The sequence below is a fragment of the Bacillus rossius genome (assembly GCF_032445375.1).
Source record: "Bacillus rossius redtenbacheri isolate Brsri chromosome 4 unlocalized genomic scaffold, Brsri_v3 Brsri_v3_scf4_2, whole genome shotgun sequence".
Classification (NCBI taxonomy): domain Eukaryota; kingdom Metazoa; phylum Arthropoda; class Insecta; order Phasmatodea; family Bacillidae; genus Bacillus; species Bacillus rossius.
In genome coordinates this window covers 28,838,520-28,866,076 of record NW_026962011.1, presented here as the reverse complement: position 1 = coordinate 28,866,076, position 27,557 = coordinate 28,838,520, and the positions used below count along the sequence as shown (strand labels likewise).

The following is a 27,557-nucleotide window of genomic DNA, read 5'->3' as shown; positions in this document are numbered from 1 at the left end:
CGTGGGAGAAGAATTCAGGTGGTTGTTGTCGACACCAGACTTGAATGGCATGCTATCACCTCGTCAGAGTGAGAGTGTTCATCTTGGGAAGGAATGCGAGGTCAGGGCTGAACAGCAGGTGCGGTAGAAACCCCTTGAACTGCTGGCGTCGCAACCCTTCTTGTGTTCCGCGGCTCAGGTGGGACTGCTCGGAACGTCTGGGGACTTGGCAGTGTCCTAGGGCAGTACTCCAGCGATTGTTCCGAGTCAAAATGATGCGCTCATGATTCTTCCCCTTGGAGAAAAGCCTCACCCTCATGCTCGTACCGGGCCAACAGATCCTGGCAAACTTGCTTCCTCTGCTCTTTGTGGATTTGCATCAGCATCAACATTACCCAACGCGGACACACCTCGAGTTACCCCAGCACCTCGGTTATGATGAAGTCCACTCTTTCTTGTGAAATCTTCAGTTCTGTGGTGGTTTGAAGCTGGTAGATTCTACGGTTAACGCAAATCATTTCATTGTCATGATCTGAATACTTGTCAGCTGATGCGGTGCAGGGTCCTCTACAGCGGGGTTGATCAAGCATGCTAGAGGTTGCCGGATATGCTTCTTTCAACTTCCTGGCCCACATCATACTGACGTCAACACTGGCGTTGCTGTAAACAGCAGTCATTCAGCGATGAGTTAGTCTATGTCTGCTTGCTGTTTCAACCTCGTCTCCGTGTTGAACCGTGTGGGTTGCTGTACAGACCACCAACACCTTGCAGGAAAGGAAATTAGAGCATTGCGTAGAGCACACATGTGGTTTTCAGGTACATCAAGAATTTGGAAAATTGGGTAAAATATAAAAAAGTTATGGCCATGGAAACATTATTTTGTAATCGAGCAGTGTACTTTATATTGAGGTTCCAATGCAACAGTGAAAACGAGTGACTCACTCGCTCGTCACTAGCACAACCAAACACTAACCTGTCAAAATTTTTTTTTTTTAATACAAATAATATATTTTTAGTGTTTCAAGAATTTATATTTTGGTGTGCATGTGTAATTATGATTAAAATATTTAACTTTCTACTTGTTTTTATCTTTTGTTTTCAATGGTTAGTTGTTTGTACCAAACTGAGTTAGTTGTGCTGAGGGCTGATCGCGCATTGCCGGTGATTTCGAGATGTTAACTATGGGCGCCACCACGTGGAAGGGCACGTGGACCCGGCGGAGTCTCTCACTCAGGGCGTGACGTAGCCCAAGTGGGGACGAGTTACCAGCCCTTTCTATCCTAGCTACCCAGACCTGGCCCGCTCTAGGCGTCGGGCACGCCACACTCCTAGACTCACTCACCACGTGATTAAATAAATACTCACTTTATATTTATTTTCCAGATTTAATTTCACTAACACGTCTCTCTACACGCCCGTTACACGTTACACATTACACGGTTAAAAAGCCTGAGGCACGAATCGGTTTAGGTGAAGGCATGGTCCACACACGTGGCCATGCTGCAAAGTATACTTATTACACGGTGATGAAAAAACTCGACTGAGACAATTAATTAATTAAACAGCCCGCTGGCCGAGAGCTGCCCCGAGGATGACGAGCGAAAGAGATTCAGAAATACTTAACGAGACAGAATTACTTGGTCAGTGCAGAACAAAGGTTGAAGTCCCCGGGGTGCTGGCGCGTCTGCTCTCGGTCAGTGATGAAGATCGACTGGGCTGAGCTCATCGCTCGCAGGTGGCAACATGGCGCCCTTCGCGCCAACACAATTACCGTTACTGTATTCTACGACTCCGTGCCCCGGCGAAAGTTGAGTAAATTACAGATAAACATTAAAAATATATAAAAATTACTGACAATGGAAAGTTTGTTACTATTTACTTATTTAATGATAATTCATATAAAAGCATTCCTATCCTCGTCCAAGTCCGTGCCTGTTCGGGTCCGCCCGGGCAACGTCTATAGTTATTTAAGGTAACCTATTTAAATTACAGAAAACACAAGTAAATTGCACAACACTGGGGCAAAGACGAATGAAAACAAAAAGGGTTTACAAATAATATTAAAACGTAGCAAATTAGGGGTGCGGCGCACTGCAGCTAAGCGCCCTCTTGCCGGGCTAGACACACACGCACACACGCACGCACGAGCGGGAGGTTTGAACTGAAACGGTGGTTGGGCGGTGTCATATCGGGCTCAAAGGGGCCGCAGGCCCGGACGACGTCAATTGCCCCCTCCGAAAGTAGGCCGATATGACAGCGCCGTTTGACAGATGGTTGGGGGGCGTTGCCTGTGGTGTTTACGCCGCGCACTCCCACGTGGCAATGTTGATGTTTATGTTTGTGCGGGCAGGTGGCAATGTTGACATGACGGACGGACAAGCAATGTTTACACGATGGAAGGGCGAGCAATGTTTACATGATGGCGGCGAGCAATGTTTACAAAATGACAGTTGAGCAATATTTACACTATGGAGGACGATACACACGGACAGAATGGGCGCTGGCTGACTAACCTTGTGGGTGGTGACCCACCAGTTGTCCCGAGCCCCAAATCTGCGTCAGCTGCGGCTGCGGCGGCTGCTGCGTGTGATAGCGTGGCGGTGGCCAGGGCGCCGGCCGGCAGGGGCGGCGGCGGCCAAGGTCAGGCGGCTCGTGGCAGGCGGGCAGCAAGCGCGGGCGGCGCTCGGCACGACCCGGCTCAGCCTCGCCGACAGGCGGGCGCTTCGCGGCCCGTCGTGACAGACGGGTGACAGGTGTCGAAGTCCGGGTGACGGTCACGTTCGGCGGTGGGACGGTCGGGCGTCCCGGCGTCGTGGCGTCGACCTGCATCGCGACAGGCGGATGTAGGGAGCTCAGGCGACTCTTCACGGTGCGGCGTCCCAATGTTGCCAACTTGCGACATTTGGGTGGCGTCTCGTGCGGCAGGGCACTTGACCGGTGTTCCGGTACTGCGGCGATCGGCGTCGGAATCGGGCGTCGTGGCGCCTCGGTCGATTCTGGCGTCGTGTCAGGTGGGCATGTAGGCGGCGTCAGCGTCGGCGTCGCGCGCGTCCTTCTCTTTCGGTCCGGTTCATCCGTCTGTGCCTCGAAACCAGGCGGGCACAGAGGAGCAAATCCAGGCGGCGGGGCGGCGCTCAGGCGTCTCGGCGTCATGGCCCTGGACATCGTGTCGCAAAGCGTCCTGTTTGCGACTGCGCACTCTGGTAGCGGTGACGACGGCCGGATGACGTCGAAGTCAGGTGGTGGCGACAAGGTGACACGAAGCGTCGGCGTCGAATCTGGTGGCGTCCGTGGCGAGTCGTGTGGCGGAGACGATGCGGGTTTCGCCGGAAATGACCTTGGTGGCGTCGGGACGGCGGTTCGGTGCGGTGGCGAGGTCATTCCGGCGTCGGGAGGTGTCTCCGACACGAGGCGGGTGCTGGACGGCGTCGCAGACTGCGGCGGGACGGTCGTTGTCGGGCGTCGCTCGGTTGGCTTCGGCGAGTCAGGCGTCATCATAGTCGGGATGAGTGGCGTCAGGTCGGCGAAACGAGGTCTTGCTGGCGATGATGCGTTAGGACCAGCGTCGGGAGACGTCAGGTCGACGAGAGGTGCCGAGGTTGGCGGCTCCAGGACAGGAGGTGGGAGCGGAATTGTCGGCGTCGGGACGGCGAGCGTCGGAGTCGGGATAAGTGGCGTCGGGTCGACGAAACGCAGTGTGGCAGGTGGCGGCGGGATCGGACTTGTGTCGGGAGACGTCAAGTTGATGAGCGTCGGCACGGCGGGCGTCGGCGTCGGGACGACAGGCGTCGGCGTCGGGACGACTGGCGTCTTTGTCAGGGCGGTAGGCGTCGGTATCGTAACACGTGACGGTGCGGGTGACGTCGGGACGTACCTTCGCGGTGCTGGCGTCGGCGTCGTGCGTGAGGATTCGGCTTGGTGCTGCGGTGACGTTCCGGCAACGGGCGGCGTCCCTGGCACGTGCTGCGTCGGCGTTTTCGGCGTGGTTGGCTTCGGCGTGAGAGGCGTCGGCGTGATCGGCGTCGTCGGCGTGAGCGGCGTTGGCGTCTGAGTGAGCGGCGTCTTTTTCGGCGTGGTTGGCGTCGGCGTGAGCGGCGTCTTTTTCGGCGTGAGTGGTGTCGGCGTGATCGGAGTCGGTGTCGGCGTGAGCGGCGTCGGCGTTTCGGGAAGCGTCGAGGCGTGTCGTGGAGGATTTTCCAGCGTCTCTGCCTCGTACTGCGCCTGGGTGGCTAGGTAGGCAGTGCACCGTGCGCACGTGAAGGTAAAAAACTTGCGCAGTACGGTCCATTCACGTTCGCCGATACAGCCACGATGCCACAGGCCGGCACATTCCTGGCAGCGGTATCCCTCGCTACTACCTCCGGGACACGACCTAGCTCCACATTTCGTCACGCCGTGTATGCGGTACTCCGTACAGTAGCTACACTCGTATCCGGCGGCGGTCCTGCCATGCAAGTCCCAACTCGGGCGGGGAAAGTAACACCCGATACACTCGTCCGGATACGGATACATGTCTACGCACGTGGTACTCTGCACACGAACAGTCCTCACGAACACATCAGCACTGTGTTACTTACTGCGCTCGGAGTCCGTTGTTTGTGCGCGGATTCCTGGAAGCGTGCGCTTGGCTGATCACGTGGCCGGCGCGCCAGAGTCCCGCTATGCGCTCCGCGCGAACAATAGTTCCGGCGCGAACTTTAGTTCCGCGCGCTCCGCGTAACAACCGCCTATCTCACACGCTCGTACAGGTCTGGTTTTCGCGGAAGATGTAACTCGCCCCACGCTCTTGGGCGCCATTTGAGGGCTGATCGCGCATTGCCGGTGATTTCGAGATGTTAACTATGGGCGCCACCACGTGGAAGGGCACGTGGACCCGGCGGAGTCTCTCACTCAGGGCGTGACGTAGCCCAAGTGGGGACGAGTTACCAGCCCTTTCTATCCTAGCTACCCAGACCTGGCCCGCTCTAGGCGTCGGGCACGCCACACTCCTAGACTCACTCACCACGTGATTAAATAAATACTCACTTTATATTTATTTTCCAGATTTAATTTCACTAACACGTCTCTCTACACGCCCGTTACACGTTACACATTACACGGTTAAAAAGCCTGAGGCACGAATCGGTTTAGGTGAAGGCATGGTCCACACACGTGGCCATGCTGCAAAGTATACTTATTACACGGTGATGAAAAAACTCGACTGAGACAATTAATTAATTAAACAGCCCGCTGGCCGAGAGCTGCCCCGAGGATGACGAGCGAAAGAGATTCAGAAATACTTAACGAGACAGAATTACTTGGTCAGTGCAGAACAAAGGTTGAAGTCCCCGGGGTGCTGGCACGTCTGCTCTCGGTCAGTGATGAAGATCGACTGGGCTGAGCTCATCGCTCGCAGGTGGCAACATGGCGCCCTTCGCGCCAACACAATTACCGTTACTGTATTCTACGACTCCGTGCCCCGGCGAAAGTTGAGTAAATTACAGATAAACATTAAAAATATATAAAAATTACTGACAATGGAAAGTTTGTTACTATTTACTTATTTAATGATAATTCATATAAAAGCATTCCTATCCTCGTCCAAGTCCGTGCCTGTTCGGGTCCGCCCGGGCAACGTCTATAGTTATTTAAGGTAACCTATTTAAATTACAGAAAACACAAGTAAATTGCACAACACTGGGGCAAAGACGAATGAAAACAAAAAGGGTTTACAAATAATATTAAAACTTAGCAAATTAGGGGTGCGGCGCACTGCAGCTAAGCGCCCTCTTGCCGGGCTAGACACACACGCACACACGCACGCACGAGCGGGAGGTTTGAACTGAAACGGTGGTTGGGCGGTGTCATATCGGGCTCAAAGGGGCCGCAGGCCCGGACGACGTCAGTGCAAGCTCCTGTTTGAAACGCTGAACACAATTGCAGTTGTCGAACATTGAAGTTGGCAGCCTACAGTACTGCTCTTGTTTATGGTGGACATCTACTTCATTTATGTCCTCGCACATTACAATATAACTTGTCTTAGCTGGGTCAGATCTTCTTAAATTATGGCTCTTTCTTCTGTTCAGAATATCTTCAGTTTTCTCTTTTCTTTCTTGCCCTTGCTCTAGCCTGTGTTTGACTTGTAATCCTGTCACTGTGTCTTATTTGGGATTCCCAGTTTTTGTCTTGAAGAATTACTTGGCAATTGTTTTTTTGTGTTATTTGGCAATAATAATGGTATCCAAACAATATTCATGTAGGTAAACACATGTTTAAGCTACTGCTTAAATAATTATGTATATTATACTTTTAAATCTTTTATCTAGAAATGATTTTAACACTGATTAATTTTTGTTATGTGTGTAATTATAATTTTATATTGCATTTAATAGGATACAGTAAAATGCTTTTGGCGCCTCACAAGAAACATAAACATATTAAATTAAGGCACCTTGACTAAACAACTTCTGACTACGGTAAAACTAGTTACTGTGTGTGAGTTGATTAGCAAACACTTGGCTGGGAAGTATTGAGAAGTCATTAAATTTGTAATCTTTGGAAACTGAAGCATGATAAAGCTGTAACGTGAGGAACTAAGAGTCGGTCCCCGCTGCCGTCATGCTTCACGCTGCAGCACACACCCGTAAGGCTCTGGTTCAATGGCATTGTATTTTTGGTTTTTTGTTCATTGTATATTTTTATGAATAAACATTTTTAAAATGAGGTTAGTGAAGCAATTTGGTGTGTGCTACCAAGCTGTGTGTTTGCATGACAATTAGTCTGGTTAGTTAAGTTGTAATTATGAGTACATATTGCTTCAACAAGGTGAAATGAAGAGCAGCGACATTGAATCAGTAGCGCAGGGGGACCGACAGCTGAAACTGCAGGGCTTAGCCCTCAGCTCTTATTACCTTGAAACCATTTGTTCATTAATGCTATCAGTTTTGCCTCCAGAAATTTGGCAAACTAGTTAATTTTATGAAAATGTAAACCAATACAAAAAATGTATACAGAAAAATAAAGTAAGGCGAAGCAGCAATTCAACAGAGACCTCCCATGCTCACAGATGAAGAAAATGCATGAATATTCTGTTATGATCACCAGTTTTCTCTGGTTGTTTGAAATACCCGTCAAAGTGAAAAGCTGCCTTGTGAAATCTCAACAAAACTTCGCAGCCAATGAGTGCAAAGAGGAACACTCAACTCATCAATGAAAGACTTCAAAATCATTAATGAAAAAAATATTTTTGTATTATTTTGTAGAGAGGAGGTTGTGAGAGCTAGTCCAACAACCCCACAATTCACAGCTGAGAGATATTGTGGTCATGACCTTCATTTCTCAGGACCTCATTTTCCAAGTTTCCTCACTTGATGTGGACAGTGCTGTGAATCATTACAGTTTATTTGGTTTTTAAGTAGAACTGAGAAAGGTCTTGTAACTGCAGCTCTCAGTTAGACCTCTGTTCTCTGCTGTTTCAGTGGTCAAATATTAGAAGTAATACTTAAGGCTGTTCTGATATCTTCTATTCTGATACAATTACCGAACCCTCGATACACTGCCGATACCCTGATATCACCTATGGTACCTGATACTGCAATCAACATTTACAATTACTGTCTATACTATATGAATAAATAATTGAAACACTATTTATAAATATGTTTGAGACCATCTTTTTTTAAATTCTTAATTCAAAGCAAGTTTATTGATGATGGTGCACCACTTACTTATTTGGTGAATAATTTTTTTTTTTCAATTTACTTGTTAAACAGCTCCTAAATTGATCATTTTTAAGATTTACCTTTAAATATGTAGTTAAAATAATTCAATAAAGATAAAAAAATATTATCAAAATTATGACAAACATAGCAAATATAACTATAAAAACTTCCACCTTGTGAACATAATATGTCCGATAACCTGTGCTGATACCTTGGTATCAGCCAAGAGCTGATGCCGGCTGATTCTGTCGCCAGTGTCGGGGATTGGAACTAGAAATACTGCATGTACAGTAGAACACATGCACAATGAATCATGTAGTAAATATGACACGCACACACACATTGGTCTGTGATAAAGAGTGATGTGGGGGGGCCGCCATTACGCACACACACATTGGTCTGTGATAAAGAGAGATGTGGGGGGGCCGCCATTCCCTTGTCTCTCTTCCCGGTGGAAGCGTCAGAGCGGACGTGCGTGCAGAGCGGTGACTCTCGCCCGTGCTTGCAGTGGCGCGGTGTTCAGACTGCGTGATGCGGGCGTGCCTGGCCCTGATCGGAGTCTCCTCCATGCTGTACCTGTGTGGGCGCCACAAGTGGACGGCAGCCCTGGTCATCCTCAACGCCATGTACCAGGCCCAAGTGGACCCTCACCGTGTCACGGTTGGTAGCCCTGCTGTGTTCTCCCGCCGGTGGCTCCTGGCACCGGTCTGTGTAGTCGTAGCAATTACTTTTTCATTGTAACAATGTTGAATTCAAAGATTCGGGTTCATAGCCAGAAACTAATTGTAAACGTAATGTCATTTATTCAGTGTAATTGATTGAAAATTTATTTTGTAAATTAATCAAAATTGAATTTAAAGCACTACAAGTGAATTTATTTATCCTGATAATAATAATTTATTACATAATTTTAGCTAGCCAAAATCAGTACCCCATTTTATAATGGCTAGTAGTTTTGCCATCTATGCACATGTAACTGTTGTTTCTTATTTATTATTTTTTCTTAAATTAAATTACAGGCACTCCTCTACATTTAAAGTCAGATTTCATAATGTCTAGACTCATCGTAACTCAATGATGATCAACAGCTACAATCTTTCTATTAAATTAATGCACTTTATTAATACAGAAATAACCTTTGTGCCATTATTTTTACGGGCCTTGATTGACATTTCCAACGTTCTGAAAACTAAACTTGTAAGTATGATTCTGCTTTTACCTGCTTTTACACAAGCCTACTATTTATACTATTTCAGGAACACATAATGTGCAAATATAGAGAATGCCTGTAGATATAGGAATGACATTATTTCTTGTAAGTAATGCAAATGGAAATAATAGTTATTACCACACTGAAGTAACTTTTTTTTTCCTTCAATAGGCAGTCTATTATTATCCTCCCATATATTTAATCCAAAATTTACATTTCCATTTTCATTATAAGGCTATTAGCTTTGACAGCATGCAGTGAATGTAAGAATTACTCGCTTCGCAAAATAGTGTGATTCAGTACATAATCATTAGCTGGTCTGGGAAAATCTCGTATCGCATGTGCACTGGTACACTTGCTGTTGAGCAGCAGGGGTATTGCTTTGAGGCACTCGGCGTTGTTCGCTCTGCTCTCTGACATGACGCGACCTTGCCCCGAGACTCGTGTGAGGGTCACTTGAGAAGGCGCGAGGAATGGAGCAGCAGCAGCAGAATGATAAGTCTTGGGAACGGAAATGGGAGCACCCTGAATAAACCAAAAGCTCATGCAATATTTGTCATATTTCCCTCTTGCCAAAATTGTAATGAGTATGGATTCAAACTGTTGATCTCTTCGTGCGAGGCAAGTGTTTTGACGTCAAACTGGTTAGGCTTGTGAGTTTCAGCTACGTGGAAATTAAAGGAATAGTCTCCTATGTTTCGGTAGACATTGCAGTCACCATCTTCATGGTAGACTGTGAGTTGGCTGGATCCCACAAGACTAGTCAGCTCAGACAATGGCTGTGAGATTCTGGGAGCTGCACTCCCCATGAGCTACGAACCTTACTGAGCAATTTTTGAAGGAACATTCAGAGACATTCTGGTGAACAAACATTGCAGGTTGAAGAAGATGGGGAGGTGTGTTCCCCCACGCGCTGCACAATTGGTTGCTGCGAGGTGTTGATGAACAATCGCTGTTGTGTGAAGGCTGCCAAGCTATTATATGGTGAGTGCTAAGTGAATCGCCAACCTCAACACTGCTACCATAGGTGCCATTAGTTGATCTCTACAGTGATCAGGTATACACACCATCATGTTCATAACTCATAAGTATGCCCATTATATGCCAATAGTAGCGTAATATTCTTCACTGCAGCATGTGGATGCACATAAGGCTTAGATTGCTCTTTAAATTTTTACAAAACATTCTAGTGGCTTAGCTATTAATTAGTTAGATTTTGAAGAAAGACTACATATTGTAGCGGTTACCAAGATATGACTTTGGAAAAAATTTTATTTAATTTTTTATTTCATGTTCATAGATCCCAAAATCATTGTCACCTTAAAAGTTCTTAATATGACGAATATCGCTTCCGTTTGAACGTAGAACCAAAAACGTTCTAAATATATTTTTGATACAACCAACCATAACTGCAAGGGGTGGAAATAACAAAGACTGAAAGACAAAACAATCATAACTTTTTTAGTATGTATATTATCAAATCCGTTATAATTTATTATAAAATTCTAAACATTATCCAAAACCTTTGACTGAAACAATTTTTGATGAAATGAACTATGTATTACTGTAAAAAACAGGGGTTACAATAAAAAAAAGTAAATATTTTGGTACTAACAAATTCATTCGAATATATTTCAAATGTTCCTAATATTATTTAAACCTTCCTCCAGGGCATTTTTATACATCTACATATTAGTGCAAGGGATAAAAAATAGTGTTTAAAGGTCAAAAAAATTAATAATTACCTTAGTAGGCATAATATTAAATTTGTTCTAAGCTATTCAGTGCTGGATGCATTATGTTAAAAACATTTTTGCTGCATGGAGTATGAGAGAGTATTTGATCAATAATTGTTTGATATTAGAAAACATATGGGATGTCATTAACATTAAGTTCTTAAATTGTTCCAGGATTTATAGAAGTTACCAGAACATTTCCAGAAGAATAGGTACTTCAAAATCTACCTACGCCTGTAGGCTGTGCCAAAAAGGGATTTTTTTTTAAATTTTATCTCTTAAAAAAATTTATTAATACTGTTGTAAACTTACTCAAGTTTGTTCGTAACACAATAGCGTCTTTTAAATAAATGTTTAGCACAAATTAAAAAAAATAAGTGTAATTGTGGACTGGATATGCCTAGTTGTGTATAGTCTGGCATGACATTGTGTGAGCATTGCAGTATGGTGGACTCGGACTGTGTGCATGCACTGGGAGAACACAGCGTCGCTGGTGTTGGCAGACTTCCGACTGCTGAATCCCGACCCCGGGCTGTGGCTGCTTGCGCACCGGGGGGGCGACACGTCCATCCGGAATGAGCTGTGCAAGTACCTGTTCCAGAGGATCATAGGGGAAGACGTGCTGGAGGCGGTGAAGTTCTTCCAGACCGTGTACGACAGCCAGTCGTCCTGCGGGGACCCCATTGGTATGCCGGGCATTCCGTCTCGTTCAGTGAATCTTAGACGTCTGAACTCATTTCCTATGCTACCAACTTAAATCAAACAACACATGTATATTATCTTTGAAAGATTTGTGCAATGGGAGTGCATGACTTGATGTAAGTTTTTGGACATATGCCATTGCTAAGAACTTTTTCTGTTGAAGAAAAACTAAAAAATAAAAATAATAAAAAAATAAAAAAAAATAAAAAACCAAAACGACAAAAAAACACAAATTAAGCAAAAAATTGCTGTTGTTAACAAGGATATAAACACCACAAAATATTTTGTGGTGTTTATATCCTTGTTGACAACAGCAATTGTTTGCTTAATTTGTGTTTTTTTGTCTTTTTTGGGTATTTTTATTTATTTATTTTTTTAGTTTTTAGTTTTTCTTCAACAGAAAAAGTTCTTAGCAATGGCGTATGTCCAAAAACTTACATCAAGTAACACATGTATAACACAAAAATAAAATTAAAAATATTTTCATGATTGAATCATAAGGCTTCTAATATTTTAAAGCTTTGCGCAACAAACACGAAGCTTCACAAATGAAGCTTCACAAATGAAAACTAATAGCAAGTTTGCTGGCAAAGTCGAGTGGAATATTCGAAAGAGCTTCGTTGGTCGGCGTAGTGGAAGCTTGGCACGAGCCTCGTGTGTCGAAGCACCGCAGCGGAGGGTACACAGTCGCCGACACCCGTGTGTGCCGCAGACATGAAGACGGGCTTCAACGACCTCCTGGTGGGGCTGCTGGACGGCCAACGGCACGCTCTGGCGCTCGACCTGTACAAGAGGTTCGTCCCGGAGGTGGGGCGCGTCGACGACTCCACGGTCCGCGCGATGCTGTGCATTGCCGTGCAGGAGGGAGACCTGACCTATGCCGAGGTCATCTGGCGCTGCCTGTGCTTCCGGGGCGTCTACTTCCGGTCCATGGTGCGTACCGGCTCTCCCGCTCTCCCTCGACTCCGTTCCTCACTACTGAGTGATCACGCAAGGTGTTTTTGCAAATTTTAGCTATTTACTTGTTTTCAATTTAAAAAAAAAAATACCATGAATCCACTTCAAAAAACTTGGAATATTGCAAAATGCAAATTTTAAAACTGAACATATATAGATTGGTAAGATAATTTAGGTCTGATAATCGTCAGAAAACTACAAAGATTGTTCTCATTAATAATGTTTTCAATCATTATTTGGGGTTATCCATCTGCAACATCTATTTCTTAAAAACACTACACTGTCACCATTGATAATGTATTTCAGTACTGAAATATATGAATGTAAGCAGCCATATTTTGAAAGTTACACATTCAGTAGTTCAATCAATATTTTTAATTTTCTATGTGAAATTTTATGACCAGTAACAGTTTTAGAGATAAATGCTTCTTCTATTATTTGATATTCTGTGGAATTTTCATTCTTGTGTTGTATAAATGATTAAAATTTTCATTACATTGCTAAATATTTCATTGTAATTAAATTATATATAGTGACCGGTTCTTCAAAAAGGAAAGCAAACTGTGCTGTTATTGCATTGCCTATCTGGTGGCATACTAAGCCATGATTTTAACTTGGCCTTTAAAAATGTCAGAACTTATGATGAAAGTTGAGGATCATTTAAGAAATGGGGGAAGAAATTCTGAGGTAAAACATTGCACAGTTCTTTATTTTTCCTTATGTTTTGGATCCGGCCAGCTTTTATATTCATTCAGTTTTAGCATTTAATTTTTTCATCACGACTTGGTTTCAGAAACGTGTTTTATAAACTTTGAAACATTTTGGTTGGCAGACTTAAAGTATATTTTAGCTTAAAACGTTATATTTAACTGTAAGCTAACAATTAAAAACAAGTTACCATTAAAAAATTTTTAACTGTTACGGATATGGTGTATTTATCTTGTGTATTGTACAGTGAGGACTGCAACTTGTTAGCCGAGGAAATGATTGACTCTAGATTTAAAACCACTGTTCTAGAATATAATCACAATCATCTTTACATATTATTATCGAGAAAATAATGAAGAGGGCTTAATCGTGGGCCATTAGCTTTGTCACAAAATCGCCTTGAAACAGTATAATCCTAATAATATCTCTCTTCTCAACCAACTCTGTCTCCTTTTTTTTTTTTTTTTTTTTGGCTTGATGACAGCGTCAGTCAGGACCTGAAATGCACCGGCTGCTGTTTCGATGGACGACTGCATGTATTTGTAGAAGGTAGAGTGCGTGGGCGGGAACATGTCGCTGGCCGTGAGCGACAGCAGTGGAAATGCCGGCGAACATGTCGGCGTGTGAGATTGGCGACGGGCCTGGATGTTGCGAGCGAGCGTGTGTTTGTGTGTGGTGCCAGGGCCACGTCAGCAGCTGCGTGCAGGTGAAGTCGTTCTGGCTGAAGGAGGAGATGTACATGGCGCTACGCCACCACTTGCAGCAGCTGACGGACAAGTTCACGCTGGAGACGGCCGCATCCGCGCCGGAGGAGGAGTTCAAGATCTACCTGGTGGTGCAGGTGAGTCCTGGAGCGGGAGTCCTCTGCTGGAGATGCCAGTCGGAAAGTTTTCCTCGCAAAACTTTCCAGCGCATAAAATCTGGAAATTCTAACCCATAACTTGCGGACTTGTGCGATTTACCTGCGAGATATACGGAAAATCAATGTTATTGTGCGATTGCACGGCCACAATCTCTTATTTTACCGGTTTTCCAACATTCATGTCACATAAGCCATTAGGGAGTAAAGAAAGACAAAATGTTCGCTTTTTTTTTTGCTTGTGCTTGTATGAAAAAAAAAGTTGATATAATTTACTTGAGTGTTTCTGTGGGAAGTATAACTCGTCCGAAAATTTTCTGGCTTTGCAGAATTTTTTTTCCCAAAAAAAACTTTTCTGAAAAACTAACATCTGATCTGTACTTCTGTACTTAAAAGAAAATACGTTTCGTGTCCTGTTGAATTTCCATTTGAGAACTTGCATTGAAAGTGTTTACTCTGAAAAATAGATAGGTACATAATGATGTAATTTTGAATTACACACGATGCACTTTTTACTTTTTCAATACATATTTGTTTGTAATAAGCATGTCTAATTTTTCGAACAAATAAAATAAATCTGTTAAGTATTTCTGTGTTTAAAAATTGTCTAAAGTTGAATGTAAAAATGAGTAACTTATAACATCTGCAAGATTAAAAAAGTAAACTTTTTCCAATCTTTTTAAATTTAAAATCTGGTACAAATATCATGCTAAATAAATAAATTTTGTTTAATATAATAATTTAAAGATAAGTATTTGTCTTGTATTAGAGTTAAATTTTTAATGATAATGCTTATTAGTTTTATGACTTAAATTGCGTTTTGGTGCTTTGTTTTGTATACTTGAATTTTGGTGTTTTATAGTGTATTGACATTTTTTGATGTTATTTTGGTTTTATCACAATTCAATAAAATTCTTGTATCTAATTACTAGACATCAAAAGAATGAACCTTATCTTCCATGTTATTAATAAAATAATTATTTATTACTCAGTAATGTTTTTGGTTTTTACTTAGTTTAGAAATGTTATGCCTAAAGCCCGTTATTAAAAAATATAGTGAATGATTTTTTTATATTATATTTAAATTTTAGGATAATTATTCTCAAAATAAAATACAAATGTTTATTTAAATCTTTTTAAAATTTATTTGGATATATAATTATTCTGGAAATAGAATTTAATGAGAGCAGTGTTTTAATAAATTGGTAGTCAAGATACACACTTCCGTGGTTGGAAAACTAATGATCTTGATTATCATACTCTGTTATGGAAAAAAAACAATTTGATTATTGCTCTGTTTTCCTGGAACAAATAAGGGTGTTAGTACTAGGAGGTGTGGGTATATATTCGGTATACTGCCAAAAGTGACGAAGTCAAAAAGGAGCAAAAATATTATTATATTACTACTGTATCTGATTAATAAAAGATAATGTATACGGTAACTCAAAAAAAGACAAAGTCAATATTTCAATTAGTAGATAAAGATTAAAAACTCACTATTCTAACCAAGTCACAATAAAAAACTTATTTTTTATAAAAATTAGATAAAGACAACTTATTCAGTTTTACAGCCTTTTGACTTGGTCATTTGGTAGCATACCAACAGTAAGAATCATTAATATTTAAAAGTGTTTGGTATGCACTTGGAAATAAAATAAGCAAACTGAGGTGAAATGCTTGCACTTTGCAGAAAGAGAGCGTGGCATACGACGACGACACACCTGCGATGCTCAAGGCCAACACACTGCAGACGTACGCAGTGGAGCGTGCCAAGAACGTGCTGCGCTACAACTTCCAGCCGAGAATCAGCTTCCTGCCGAGCGCCTCCAACCTCGCCCACACACTAGTACTGAGCCCCGAGGATGTGAGGAGCTACGTGATCAGCACGCTCCGAGGCTGAAGCATCGCGCAGTGGTTGGAGCGCACCAAGAACGTGCTGCGCTACAACTTCCAGCCGAGCATCAGCTTCCTGCCGAGCCCCCCAACCTGGCCCACGCACTTGTACAGAGCCCCGAGGATGTGAGGAGCTACGTGATCAGCATGCTCCATGGCTGAAGCATCATGCAATGGTTGGAGCGCACCAAAAACGTGCTGCGCTACAACTTCCAGCCGAGCATCAGCTTCCTGCCGAGCCCCCCAACCTCGCCCACGCACTTGTACAGAGCCCCGAGGATGTGAGGAGCTACGTGATCAGCACGCTCCGAGGCTGAAGCATCGCGCAGTGGTTGGAGCGCACCAAGAACGTGCTGCGCTACAACTTCCAGCCGAGCATCAGCTTCCTGCCGAGCCCCCCAACCTCGCCCACGCACTTGTACAGAGCCCCGAGGATGTGAGGAGCTACGTGATCAGCATGCTCCATGGCTGAAGCATCACGCAATGGTTGGAGCGCACCAAGAACGTGCTGCGCTACAACTTCCAGCCGAGCATCAGCTTCCTGCCGAGCCCCCCAACCTCGCCCACGCACTTGTACTGAGCCCCGAGGATGTGAAGAGCTACGTGATCAGCATGCTCCATGGCTGAAGCATCATGCAATGGTTGGAGCGCACCAAAAACGTGCTGCGCTACAACTTCCAGCCGAGCATCAGCTTCCTGCTGAGCCCCCCAACCTCGCCCACGCACTTGTACAGAGCCCCGAGGATGTGAAGAGCTACGTGATCAGCACGCTTTCATGGCTGAGGTTTGTGCAATGACTGAAACGTTTGAAACTACTGTTTTTGTACATTTCCACAATTATTATTTGCAGCACAACCATTACGATGTAATAACGGACCAAATTAGCTGGAAGAGTTCTGTGTCTTGTGCAGTACCAGGTGTCCAGACGTGTGTATTCCTTTAGAGGACGCATTACTGATTTTGCAAGCTTGCAAAGTTTGGTCTGGTGGACAACTTGATATATTCGTTTTTTAAATATAAATTTTGTTTGTGTTCACGTTTAATGATTTACCAATGCTTTTGAAAGAGCACTACATATGTTTCCTATGGAATTGAGTAAAGATGTTTGTTCATCTTGAAGTAATCTTATTATATGTTAACTTGTTTATTGTAGGACGTAATTATAGATCAAATATATTTTACATCTTAATAAGCTTTTGCTTTCACATTTTAAGTCCTAAACTAGCTCTACGTGTGTATGTGTTGTGTCAGAGATAAACACATTTTTTACATGTGTGCTATTATCTTTTTTAAAACTTTTTGAAGTGTTTGGTACTTGAGGGGTACTATTAATTAGTATATCTCTTAAATTAACAATAAAACATTACCATGTTACACATGCATAATTCAATAGTAGTTTTTTATTTTTCAGTCTCATTATTATTAGTCTTATCATTAAAACATTTTTCATATTGCATTTCCTTTCGTTCTTAAAACATAATTTATGATTGACAAAAATTATTTTACCTCAAAATAAGTTTATTTTAAATTAGCTATATGTTAAATATTTTATAAATTGTTAATCACTTAAAATAAGTTCAGTGAAAATTTTTATGTTCTAGGAAATTACACATTAGGGTTTTTACTCATTAAATGTTTTAATTTGTGAGTTCATTTCATGAATGTTACTACAGCATTCTCCTGTATTTTAATGGAATTGCTTCTCTGTTATATAATGGCTTCTTTGTCTTTATCATTAATTTTGCAAAAGTGAAAAAAAAAAAAAAAATGGAGTTCATTTATTCTACTAAGGCACATGTGCATTGATAACACTGTGTGGTGAGTTGTAATACCCTTAATCACTGCAGGGGCAGGGGACATTGTAGGCTTGGGGGGGAGAGGGGTTTGTGTGAAAAAGTGTGACCTTGCAGTGTGCATAGTTCTCAGCTTCGCACTTAGTCCATTTAACTGTCAGCCTGTAAGTTTTCACATAATTTTTCAGTTACAAATCTTGTATCAGAGTAGTACTGTCTATCTACCCTTAGAATCACACGATCGTGGCTACAACTAACCACGGAAAACCACACATTCAGAGAAGAACCTATTTACGAGATGTAAATAAGGTGTGAATGTTAGTGGCAATCAAGCAATTTTTGTTTATATAAGTTGAAAAGATTAAATTATTTTTTTAAGTAATTTATTTATTTTTGCTAAAATGCTGAAAGTGTAAATTCTTTACTGTTTGCTGAGATGCAGCAAATCAGAGTTGTGTTTTTTGTCTCCGTGATTCAGCCGCTGCTGTCATACATGATAACAGGTTAGTAGCACGGCCGTGCCCACTCAGGTCACGGCAACAGCAACTGGTGAGTGCCAGGCTGGTGCTTCGTCGCCACTTGAGCAGCACGCCCAGCTTCGAGTCCTGGTGTAAGTGATACTGGAGCAGGGGCAGATGTTCCTTCTGTACTTTTCTGAGCACATGTTCTGGTAAGACCCTGCTTCCGTGTGTCGCAGCACTTGCTCAACTGATAGTACCCCTTCCTTGTAGCTGCTGGTTGAGTTTTTTTTTTTTTATGTGTGCATGAAAATTTTAAATGAGCATTACTGAAGTGTGATGATCAATGTTGCTGTCATCTAAGGCATGTTCTTAACCAGGAATATACCTAATTTCGTTTATGCGTACTGTTAAGCAACTTTTTTTTCCCCACTTATATCTGTACCATTTTCCTACGTATACACGTAAGATATAATTTTGTGGTAGTGTCCTGTAGCCTGTCAGGGTCACGTGTAAAATGAAGTTACGAGCTGTAACTTAGCAGTGCAACAGAATTTGAAATTAAAGTAGAAAACTTTTGTTGTAGGTGTTCAACATTATCTGGACTTGCACTCTGCACTGTTTCTAGTCAGAATATTGTTTCATTCTTTAAATTTTTTTTAGTCGAAGGAAGAATATGCATAAATCAGATATGATTATCACTACACTTAAGAATTTTGTTTGCATGACTTGTAAATGTTCATGTTGTAGTTTCTTAATTTTGTTTATATGGATTTTTCTTTAGTTTTACCTTTGGTCATTTATAATTTTGATGACTGTTATATGTGTAAAATGAAGTATTTTTGTAATGTTCAAAATAAAAGTTTTGAAAAGATTTTTGAATTATTATAATTAAACTAAACACAAGTATGTAGCTATGAGTTTGTCACTGTAATTGGGTTCTGTGAATATTTTAGAGAGCCTTGCTTTAGAATGACTTAAGTACTTAATGTATACATACTGCCACTTTTTCCTGAAATTACCGTTAGCCTTGCCGTAGTGATGTGTACCACTGTGTTGATTTTTTTCTTGATTGTGACAGTCTGCAAATTTTAATTTAATTTTTTTTTTAATTGTGACGTATGAAAACTTTCACTTATTTTCTGCACAGCTTTACCTGGCCACAACATTTTATCTGCATTATGTTGGCTTAGTAGTGTATGAAAATGACTACAAATATGTGATTTATTCGAGAAATGAAAGGGTTCCAAGACTCCAGAAGTTTTTTAAACAATAAAAACATTATAATCTTGTTTCACTTCCTTGTGCACATGCCGTAGTTTCTGGCGTAAGGCAGTGTACATGCAAGACGTTGTGCATGGACTTTGGCTATTCACATGCTATCAAAGATATTGGGTGGCAGTCGAGATGTCAGGGAGTGTTGTAACAGAGACGTAAGGGCGTAACAGAGTGAAGAAATAAGTTTTAACTATCCTTCTTTTAAATTGTGAAGTATAGAAAAAGAGTAAAGCACGACAGATGCAGAATGCCAACAAGAGGAGATTGTAAGTGTGGACACAAGAGGTTCAAGCTAGTCAATTCCCCATGCAAAAGTGACATAAGTACTACCAATGAAATACAATCTGTCATGAAATGATTAGCACATTTAGAATCTTAAATTGTACATAAAATGACATGTGTTGATAATCACTCTATCCATGATCTACTTGAAAAAAAAAAAACTAGAACTAAAATTCTAGAATTTAAATGGCCGAAAAATCGACTTTAGTTTGTAATGTAATTTTATTTTAATATCAATATAAGTGTTTTTAAATTTGCTTATCTCTCTCGTGTGTACTAGAATTGATGAAGTACATATATTGTCACAAAATGTATGTAATTCTGTGCCGTTCTGACAAATATTTCTGACTGACGTAGAGCACTTGGAATTAACAGCAAGTGTTTTTAATAGTGGCGTAGTCTAGTATAATTTGTTTGACGTGGCCAGGGTTCTCGGTCGATTGTCGTACATTAGCCCTGCGGTGGGAAGGCCACTTGACGTGACCGGGGTCTCGTTAGTAGATGTATGATATAATTGACGGGTGCCACCGTGCGTAGGGGCACGGACCCGGCAGAGACACTCGATCTGGGGTCATGATGTCGCCCGTGGGGCGTGTCTCGTATCCCCCTTAAAACTGCCCAACTCCCCTGGACTCTGCGCTCTGAGCGTCGGGCGCGCTGAGCTGGTCGCTCGCGTGGGCTCTCGGGCGTCCCACACGCCGACAGGTACCTACCTATCCACATCACACACGTGGTCAGGCGAACACGAGGTGGGCGAAACTTGAGATTTATTGAATTACACACATCACTCGTACAATGCTTCTGATATTAAAGTTCAACTGTAAAAAAGCCTTACGGCACGACCAGCTTAGGGTTCTAACCACCTCCTGACTGAAAAATAGAATCGCTTTGGTGACAAAAGTCCATCGAGTGGATATGAACGTAATTAAATTAAAGCAGTCACACCCTCGAGGTAGGCTCCGGAGATATGCGCAAGCGATTGAGATCAACTAAATGGAAGACAAAATTTACTTAGCTCGGATATTACATTATATTTCAAGCGTCCTGCCTCGGGTGACGATGCTGCGCAACTGGCGAGAGAGACATGGCCGCCGACGTGGTTCGTTAGTACAATCGCGCAAAACTCATGTACCGTTGGGCGAACCCGAGTTTTGCTGCTGATATTTGCACATTTAAGACAGAATATTTCCTTTGAAATTATAAGACAATTAATTATGCCTTAAATTACTTTTGGTAATTTACGTAAACAATCGTAACTCAAATAATAATATAGGAAATGGCCTTCAGCAGTCCGGGTACGTTGTTATTAAACGGTACGTAAATATAATGTCATGAACCCTGAAAAGACATGAACACTCATGAAGAAAGAAAAAGTTTACAACTATTATTATTAATCCAAAAGAAAAGCTTATAATATGAATTACTTTTTATAGCACTGACTCGACCGCGCGTCCTTTTTCGGTTGTTCGTGGCGTGCACGCACGCACGCACGCACGCACATCGACGGCGGGGAGTTCAGATACCATAAGGAGGTATTGGGAGGGGACGTGACATATCGGACACAGCCCCGGACGACGTCATGTTATCCCCAAAACATCCCCCACAGAATTATAGAAATATTTTAAAGGAATTAGGTAAGTTATCTTAAATGAGTATTCGAAACAGCTCTTGTTTAATAAACGTAATTTATTAACACAGTATAAGTGCATTTTGAAAGATAATACAGGAAGTATAATTTCTTACGTTTAGGTTCATTTTCAACTGACCTGTAACTTACTGTATTTTCTTTCATCATCTGGTACAAGTAGATATTTTTTATTCAAACAACAAGATTTTTCACTTCACATTTTTAAAATGTAAACATGCAAATAAATTCTTAAGAATTTGTGAATGAAGAAGTTCCAGATTTCTTACAACCAAGAAATGTTTCTGGATGATGATCCTGAAACTATGTTATAAGCATTGATCATTTTTTTTTTAAATTCAGGTCTCATGTATTGGCGAATATTCAGATGTATAATCACAGGTTGTAGCAGGATCTCAAAGCAGTCTCCACCTGTAAATAAATGTATATTTTTAAACAAATTTTGTTTATTTGAAAAATTAAAGCAATTAAAAGTTTTTTTTTTCTTCGAAATATCATGAATCATTCTACCTGATTAGAACAGAAAAAAGAACTCTGAGACTGTTTACAATAAACAGTAGGTACCTATAGTCAGGTTGTGGTTAAGTCTTGTTTTAACTGTAAGAGTTCTATATAACGCAATGAGAATTTAACAGAAATGCACATAAGTAATATGTGAATATGGTTATGCTGTCAATTAATAGCCCTAAATGGCGGATTGAAACGTAACTAGGACATGTGGAGGCAGGGGCGCCTCTAGGGCAGGCGAGTCTGGCCCAGCGCAAGTACAGCTGTTTGCCTAGTGCTCAGTTAAAAATATTGCATCAATGGGAAATCGAAAGTTAAAAGTTTATTAGCATGTAAATTCAAGTACTGGTCAATACCAATTTAAATTAATTTTTTTTATATTAGAAAAACTTTCAAATATTTTACTGCCATGTATAACCATGTGGAATTTGATCATAAGTATTTATAAAACTGACCCTAAAGAATATTAAAATTTCTTGAGATAAATTTTCAAAAGAGATCGTATCCGTGTGATGAGATCAAATCCTACCAAGTTGAATTTTGGTATAAATGTATGCCCTTTTTTGTTAAATGCGCTTCCTTTTTAAGAATGTTCTTCCTTTTTGACTAATGTGCTTTCTTTTTAGACTGTGCTTCCTTTCTGACGACGGATGAGCATGGATAAGTCTGTACTCAGGACATGATTGACCTCATGGATAGGTTAGAGAGGGCAACATTGAAGCAGGGGAGAAAACTCAAGAAAAGCCTTTAGAGTGAGAACAGATAGAGGAAAAAAAATCTCGATCATAAGAACGATAGGAAACTAAGTTTAGGGGAAGAAAAGGTGAAAGGAATTTGGTACAGTTTAGGGAAAAGTTGGCAGGATTGTTTATCACCAGAATTGTGCCCATTGGCAGCAGGATTTCGATTTTTTTTTTGGTATTATATTTGAGTTTTTTTTATTATAGCTAGGCTCTTTGATGTACTAAATTAAAACAGCAAGCATAATGTGCTACAGAATCAATGCATAAAGGATCATGCCATCAGGATCAGGGGATAAACTTTGTTGCTAACATTTAGTACACGAAGTCGAATGAAATAAAAATCATAAACTACTTATTTAGATTTGATTATTAGCATACATAGGCAATGTTATTGCATTTATTTTTGAATGGAAAAAAAAAAAAATAATTTCTGCTCTACGCGAAGAAGAAACACAGCTGGGTAAAGTAACTTACACATGTATCCATTTTAAAACTGTAGGCCTAATTAGAGATAAAATGACAGGTAGTTTGAGGAGGGGAATGCTCTAAGAGGATTGATATTGCAGGGTTATGCTGTTTTTTGTCGTGCTTGACCCTCACCCTTGTTACCAGGCTGGATGCGAGACTCGGAGAGCAGGCCCCTGCCGAGGGCACGCACGGACTACCTGGAAGGTGTCACTCTGTGCAGAACTTTGCTTCTCTTGTGGTATTTGACCTCCGGCGAGCCGTCGGCCGACTCGATGCTCGACTCCAGCTCAAACACAGAGTCTGCACAAACACCACCAAGCTTCACGAGACACGCTACAACCACCACACATTGACCTCAACTTGCAGACTGTGTTTTTCCAAGTCCTTACAAGCATAGATCCTTTGTCAGTGTTAAGTATGTACGATTCTACACTCAAAGGAAGTTATTAAGAAAGTAAGCCAGAAAATATAATTAAAAGTAACTTGCAGTGATAATAATTTCAGAACTATTTTCATTTCTCAACATAACACCCACCAATGTTCTTTGAATGATTTTTGTGTTGGCGAAGATTGACTTAAATTATTACTTTGGACATACACCATGGTTAGTTTGCACTGTGTGTCAGAGAAACCTAAATGAAATAGCGGCGGTGATTATTGTAGGAACTTGTGTGCGTGATGTAAATGTGAAGTATAGATTGGGACGTGTGCGGTGGTGTGCAATGTTGAGAAGAGATAGTTATTTTTTAGGTGACTGAGAGAACAATTGATAGACGTGTGCAGTTAACACGTGGTTCAAGCGCGAGGAATAGGGGTCAAACTCGGCGGCAAGGCGATATAACTTCTAAGGTACCTACGTGTAAGAATAAGAAGGTGTGGAGGGGAAAAGAGCAGGGAGTGAAAAGTGATGGGTGTGGAGTTTGGTTTCACACAAAATGTGAAGGAATCAGTAGAGCAGTACAAGCAGATGCCAGAGTATATGGGAGAGTGGAAATGTATAAAATGTTATGGTGAGGAGGTAGAGAAGGAGGAGGCAGACAAGGGAAATGTAGAGTGTGTTTCTCTCAGCCACATTAGCACATGCTGCTTTTCTTACACTGGTGGTGGCAGAGTGGTGGTACTCACCCCTGCGAGGGCTCTTGAGGCGTGTGGGTAGCTGGTAGCACGGCCCTCGGGTCTCTGCCCCGCTGCTGTCGGAGTCTGAGTGGCGGTGCCTGGCGCCGACCCCTGCCTTCTGGCTCGAGATGCACGAGATCTCTGCCCGGGGCAACATGTGGAGTCAGCGCTTTGGGCAAGCAACTTCCCCCATTTACCAACAAACAGCACACCTCATGGTCGTTAGTTTCATCCGAAATAACAAAAGATGCAAAAAATGAAATTTAAAATTTTTTACACTTAAAAACTTACTTTGCAAGTCCGTAACAGTACATTCCCTAAAACTTGAATATCTATGGATCAGTGAGATGTACTTCTTGGATGAAGGATGGTAGTAAGATGCAACAAAATAAAGTGAGGGAAGATGGGGGGAGGGAGGGAAGAGGAATAGATAAATGAAGTAGACTTTGAAGTAGACCTCGTCGATAACGAGGTAGTTAGAGAAATGATAGTAATGGAGCAGCATTGGTAGCAATTGGTGAGGAAAATCTGAGTAAGCAGGAAAAAGCCCACTCTAACTTGGCAAGGTCCACAATGGTTTCAGGCAGTGAAATAACCTTGGTTTCGTTCCCTGGGAATCGAACCCGGATATTATTGTTGGAAGGCGAGTTATTTGAACACTTAGCCACAATGAAAGACCACGGGTATTTAATTAAAATATTTTACTTTATTTTTCTGAAGAAAATGTATGTCATTGATAAGCTACATGAGTCTTAAAACCTAAGATGAGCCTGAATGTTCCACTTTTCACATTTCGTTCTGTAACTTACGACAGCCCCGGCTCCTGTACCTACCTGCATAAAATTTAATTGGTTACCGAACCAGGGGCGCATGGAGATAGTAGGCTAGAACTAAAAATCCTTTAAAAAAAACAACATTTTATTAGTACTAACAAATGGAAAGAATTTGAAAGCCACAGCAGGCAAAGTGGTTTTATACCACCCCCCCCCCCCCCCCTCCAAATAAATGAAATCTTGCATACTCTCCTGTGTGTATTCTAACATGTTCGGGGGCCGGTTAAGCTCACACATTAACTCTCAAAATGTTTACACTACTTCATGACACGAATACAGCATTAATGTTAGCTAACATACCCAAAGCAAAATGCACAAAAACAATTTAAATTAATAAACCTATGTGGGGTTCTACGACCCTTCACCTCTCTATGGGGTGATAAACACACCAAGACAACTATCCGGTCCATGAGCTGGAATAAAGAATGTATGAGAATCATTGGGTCATCATAATATATGGAAAATGAGCAAATTATGATACAGAAAATTTCAATTCAGAACAGTAGCAGAAAAATTAATGTATAGGTATCATTTTTGCTGTTTTTTTTTTTTTAGCTCACTCTAACGCCCCTATAATTAAATCCATAAATTTTTTGCATCAAGCAATATTAATGTGAGAGTTTAGCAGCAACATTCTTGAATCACACAACATGTAGACACATGTTTGCAGGTTTGCTACAACACTGCCTAATCATGAACAATGTCGCAACATTGCCGAGCCATCACGACCACCGAGCAGCACCCAGCCAGAATGGCGGAGTGCTGCAGTGGCGGATTCATAGAGGGGGGGCGCAGGGGGCGCCCCCCCCCCCCTTGACCAGGGCAGCCCAGCACCAAGCATGGTTCTTGGCAAGGGGAGGGCGCGCACCCGGCCGCCGATGTTATACAATACACATTCATACACTCCTCACCTTTAACGACTTCATGTCTTGGAAACAGTTTGAATGAAGTTTTATTAAGCTTTGCATGTGTCTAGAATCTTTAGTTTTTCTGTCGTGATTTTGACATTTGTATACTGCACAATTGGCCATTTTAACTACAAATATCACACAATTATGCACCAACAACAGCAAATATTCGGGCGAGACGTAAATGAAACGGATAGAGCTTGGAAAAAGATCTCTGGCTGCATCCAAGCAACCAAGGTGACGTAACAAGGGAGTGTGTGGAAGAGGTAGATCTGCGCCCCCCCCCCCCCCCCTTGAGATTTTTCTGTATCCGCCACTGGAGTGCTGTCCCAGAAGAGGGCGAGCCCTGCAGATGACGCTCACCCAGGCTGAGGCCATCGGGTGGACTCTTGGAGGTGTGCGGCGGCTCCGTGTCGCCGGAGGTGGAGCTGTGGGCGCAGTAGTCCTTGCAGCACGCGGCGGGCCGCGGGTGCCCTGCGTAGCACTCGCGCTGGGTGAACGTCTGGAACTGCAGCGAGTAGTCCATGGTCTGCGACGTGGACAGTGTCTTGCCCTGCACGTTGAATGTGGCGTATGGGCTGATCTCGTAGTCCTGTCCTGCATCCCAAGCCACGTGTCAGGTCGACAAGGACGTCCCAACAGTTACATCGGGATGCTAGGTATGCTTTACACCGCCACTGAAGAGTGAATAAGGGAGACTAATTGGGAAATAAATAGTAGGGTTTAACTGGAGTGCAGCAGATGTGAAAAAGTTAGCATTTCCCAGAAGAAACACAATATTTAAAGCAGGAGTATAATAAAATAGTGTAAAATTATTATAAATTTAAAAAAAATACTTTTGAGCTTACTATTATCATTTTTACCATTAACGAACTTTAAATAACCGAAACTGTACACTATAAATTTAAACATGAAGTATTTTGAACAAAAAAATTTCAGCTTTTCACCTGGATTCTCATTCTTCATGTACTAAAACACGAAATATTTAATACTATTTGTGCTACAATTTTGCTTACATCGATGTACTTCATTTTAGTGCTGCCCCATCTCCTGAATACTACGGCCACTTCTTGGAAGAGTGGAAATCTCGTTGACATTTTCCATGCTTAAAGCTTGCAAAAAGTCTGTCAAATTAAGCCTACAGCAAGCTTGCTGGTTGATTGCAGTGTTAGTTAGAAGCCTCGCAAATGTAAATATGTAATATACTATGACGACAGTCGTCGTACCCTCCCAGATACAGAGGCCGTACCTGGCCACCGACGCGGGCCTGAGGGGGCCTGTTTCCCCCCCCCCCCCCCCCCAGAGAACCCCAGTGTGTGCGACGGCCAGGGACGCACCCGCGTGCGCCCTCCTAGCATGCCAACGAGTGTTTTTCTATGTGACTTTATCTTTTATTTCAGTGTGTATATATTTGTAAACGATTAAGGGATTTGAATGTGTGTAATTAACTTATTTTATTTATTATTCATTGTGCAAGTTCGCTGTGTAATTAATGTCTCGTGTATGTCTTTGTAAATAATTCAATAACTTTTTCTGAAGTGTTTCGCCATAGTATGTAATTGCAGCCTGGCGCGCCGCGGGACGGAGCTCTCTCCCACGCCGGCCGATTTTCCCCTCCCTCCCCGCCACCCGCGGGCGCCGGCCCGCGGGCGGGCGGGGAGAGGCAGTCGCGTCCTGGTCTCGAGCGGAGACAGACGTGTTCGTTGCTCCGCGAGCCGCGCACGTTGCGCTCGGGATTGAACGTTCGCTCAGTCCGCAGTCGGTCACGGCAGCTGAGCTGCC

At 42.4% G+C, this 27,557-nt stretch overlaps 2 protein-coding genes across 11 annotated transcripts in view; one reads left to right on the top strand and one right to left on the bottom strand.

Annotated features, from left to right (window-relative positions):
• The window catches only part of LOC134542478 (uncharacterized), a 46,016-nt gene extending 27,153 nt beyond the window's left edge, over nucleotides 1-18,863 (top strand). For all 10 annotated transcript variants that reach the window (XM_063386796.1, XM_063386794.1, XM_063386791.1 and 7 more), the window contains 6 exons: nucleotides 8,188-8,339; nucleotides 9,768-9,873; nucleotides 11,129-11,311; nucleotides 12,040-12,260; nucleotides 13,675-13,833; nucleotides 15,542-18,863. In XM_063386796.1, coding sequence (XP_063242866.1) covers nucleotides 8,188-8,339; nucleotides 9,768-9,873; nucleotides 11,129-11,311; nucleotides 12,040-12,260; nucleotides 13,675-13,833; nucleotides 15,542-15,751 — 1,031 coding nt within the window. In that variant the 3' untranslated portion in view covers nucleotides 15,752-18,863. The remainder of the gene's footprint in view (nucleotides 1-8,187; nucleotides 8,340-9,767; nucleotides 9,874-11,128; nucleotides 11,312-12,039; nucleotides 12,261-13,674; nucleotides 13,834-15,541) is intronic.
• A 2,358-nt stretch (nucleotides 18,864-21,221) lies between these two features.
• On the bottom strand, nucleotides 21,222-27,017 carry LOC134541934 (uncharacterized). The gene is made up of 5 exons (XM_063385687.1): nucleotides 26,723-27,017; nucleotides 26,139-26,372; nucleotides 24,044-24,175; nucleotides 23,051-23,218; nucleotides 21,222-21,611 (listed from the first exon to the last, which is right to left on the bottom strand). Exons 1-4 carry the CDS (start codon nucleotides 26,739-26,741, stop codon nucleotides 23,112-23,114), a joined length of 492 nt encoding a protein of 163 aa, XP_063241757.1. The 5' UTR covers nucleotides 26,742-27,017; the 3' UTR covers nucleotides 21,222-21,611; nucleotides 23,051-23,111.
• Nucleotides 27,018-27,557: the final 540 nt, after the last annotated feature.

Coding starts and splice junctions, on each gene's coding strand:
- LOC134541934 (XM_063385687.1), bottom strand. Junction 24,176..26,138: donor ACCCGATGGCCTCAGCCTGG/GTGAGCGTCATC, acceptor TGCCCCGGGCAG/AGATCTCGTGCATCTCGAGC. Junction 23,219..24,043: donor CCTCAAGAGCCCTCGCAGGG/GTGAGTACCACC, acceptor GTGTTTGTGCAG/ACTCTGTGTTTGAGCTGGAG.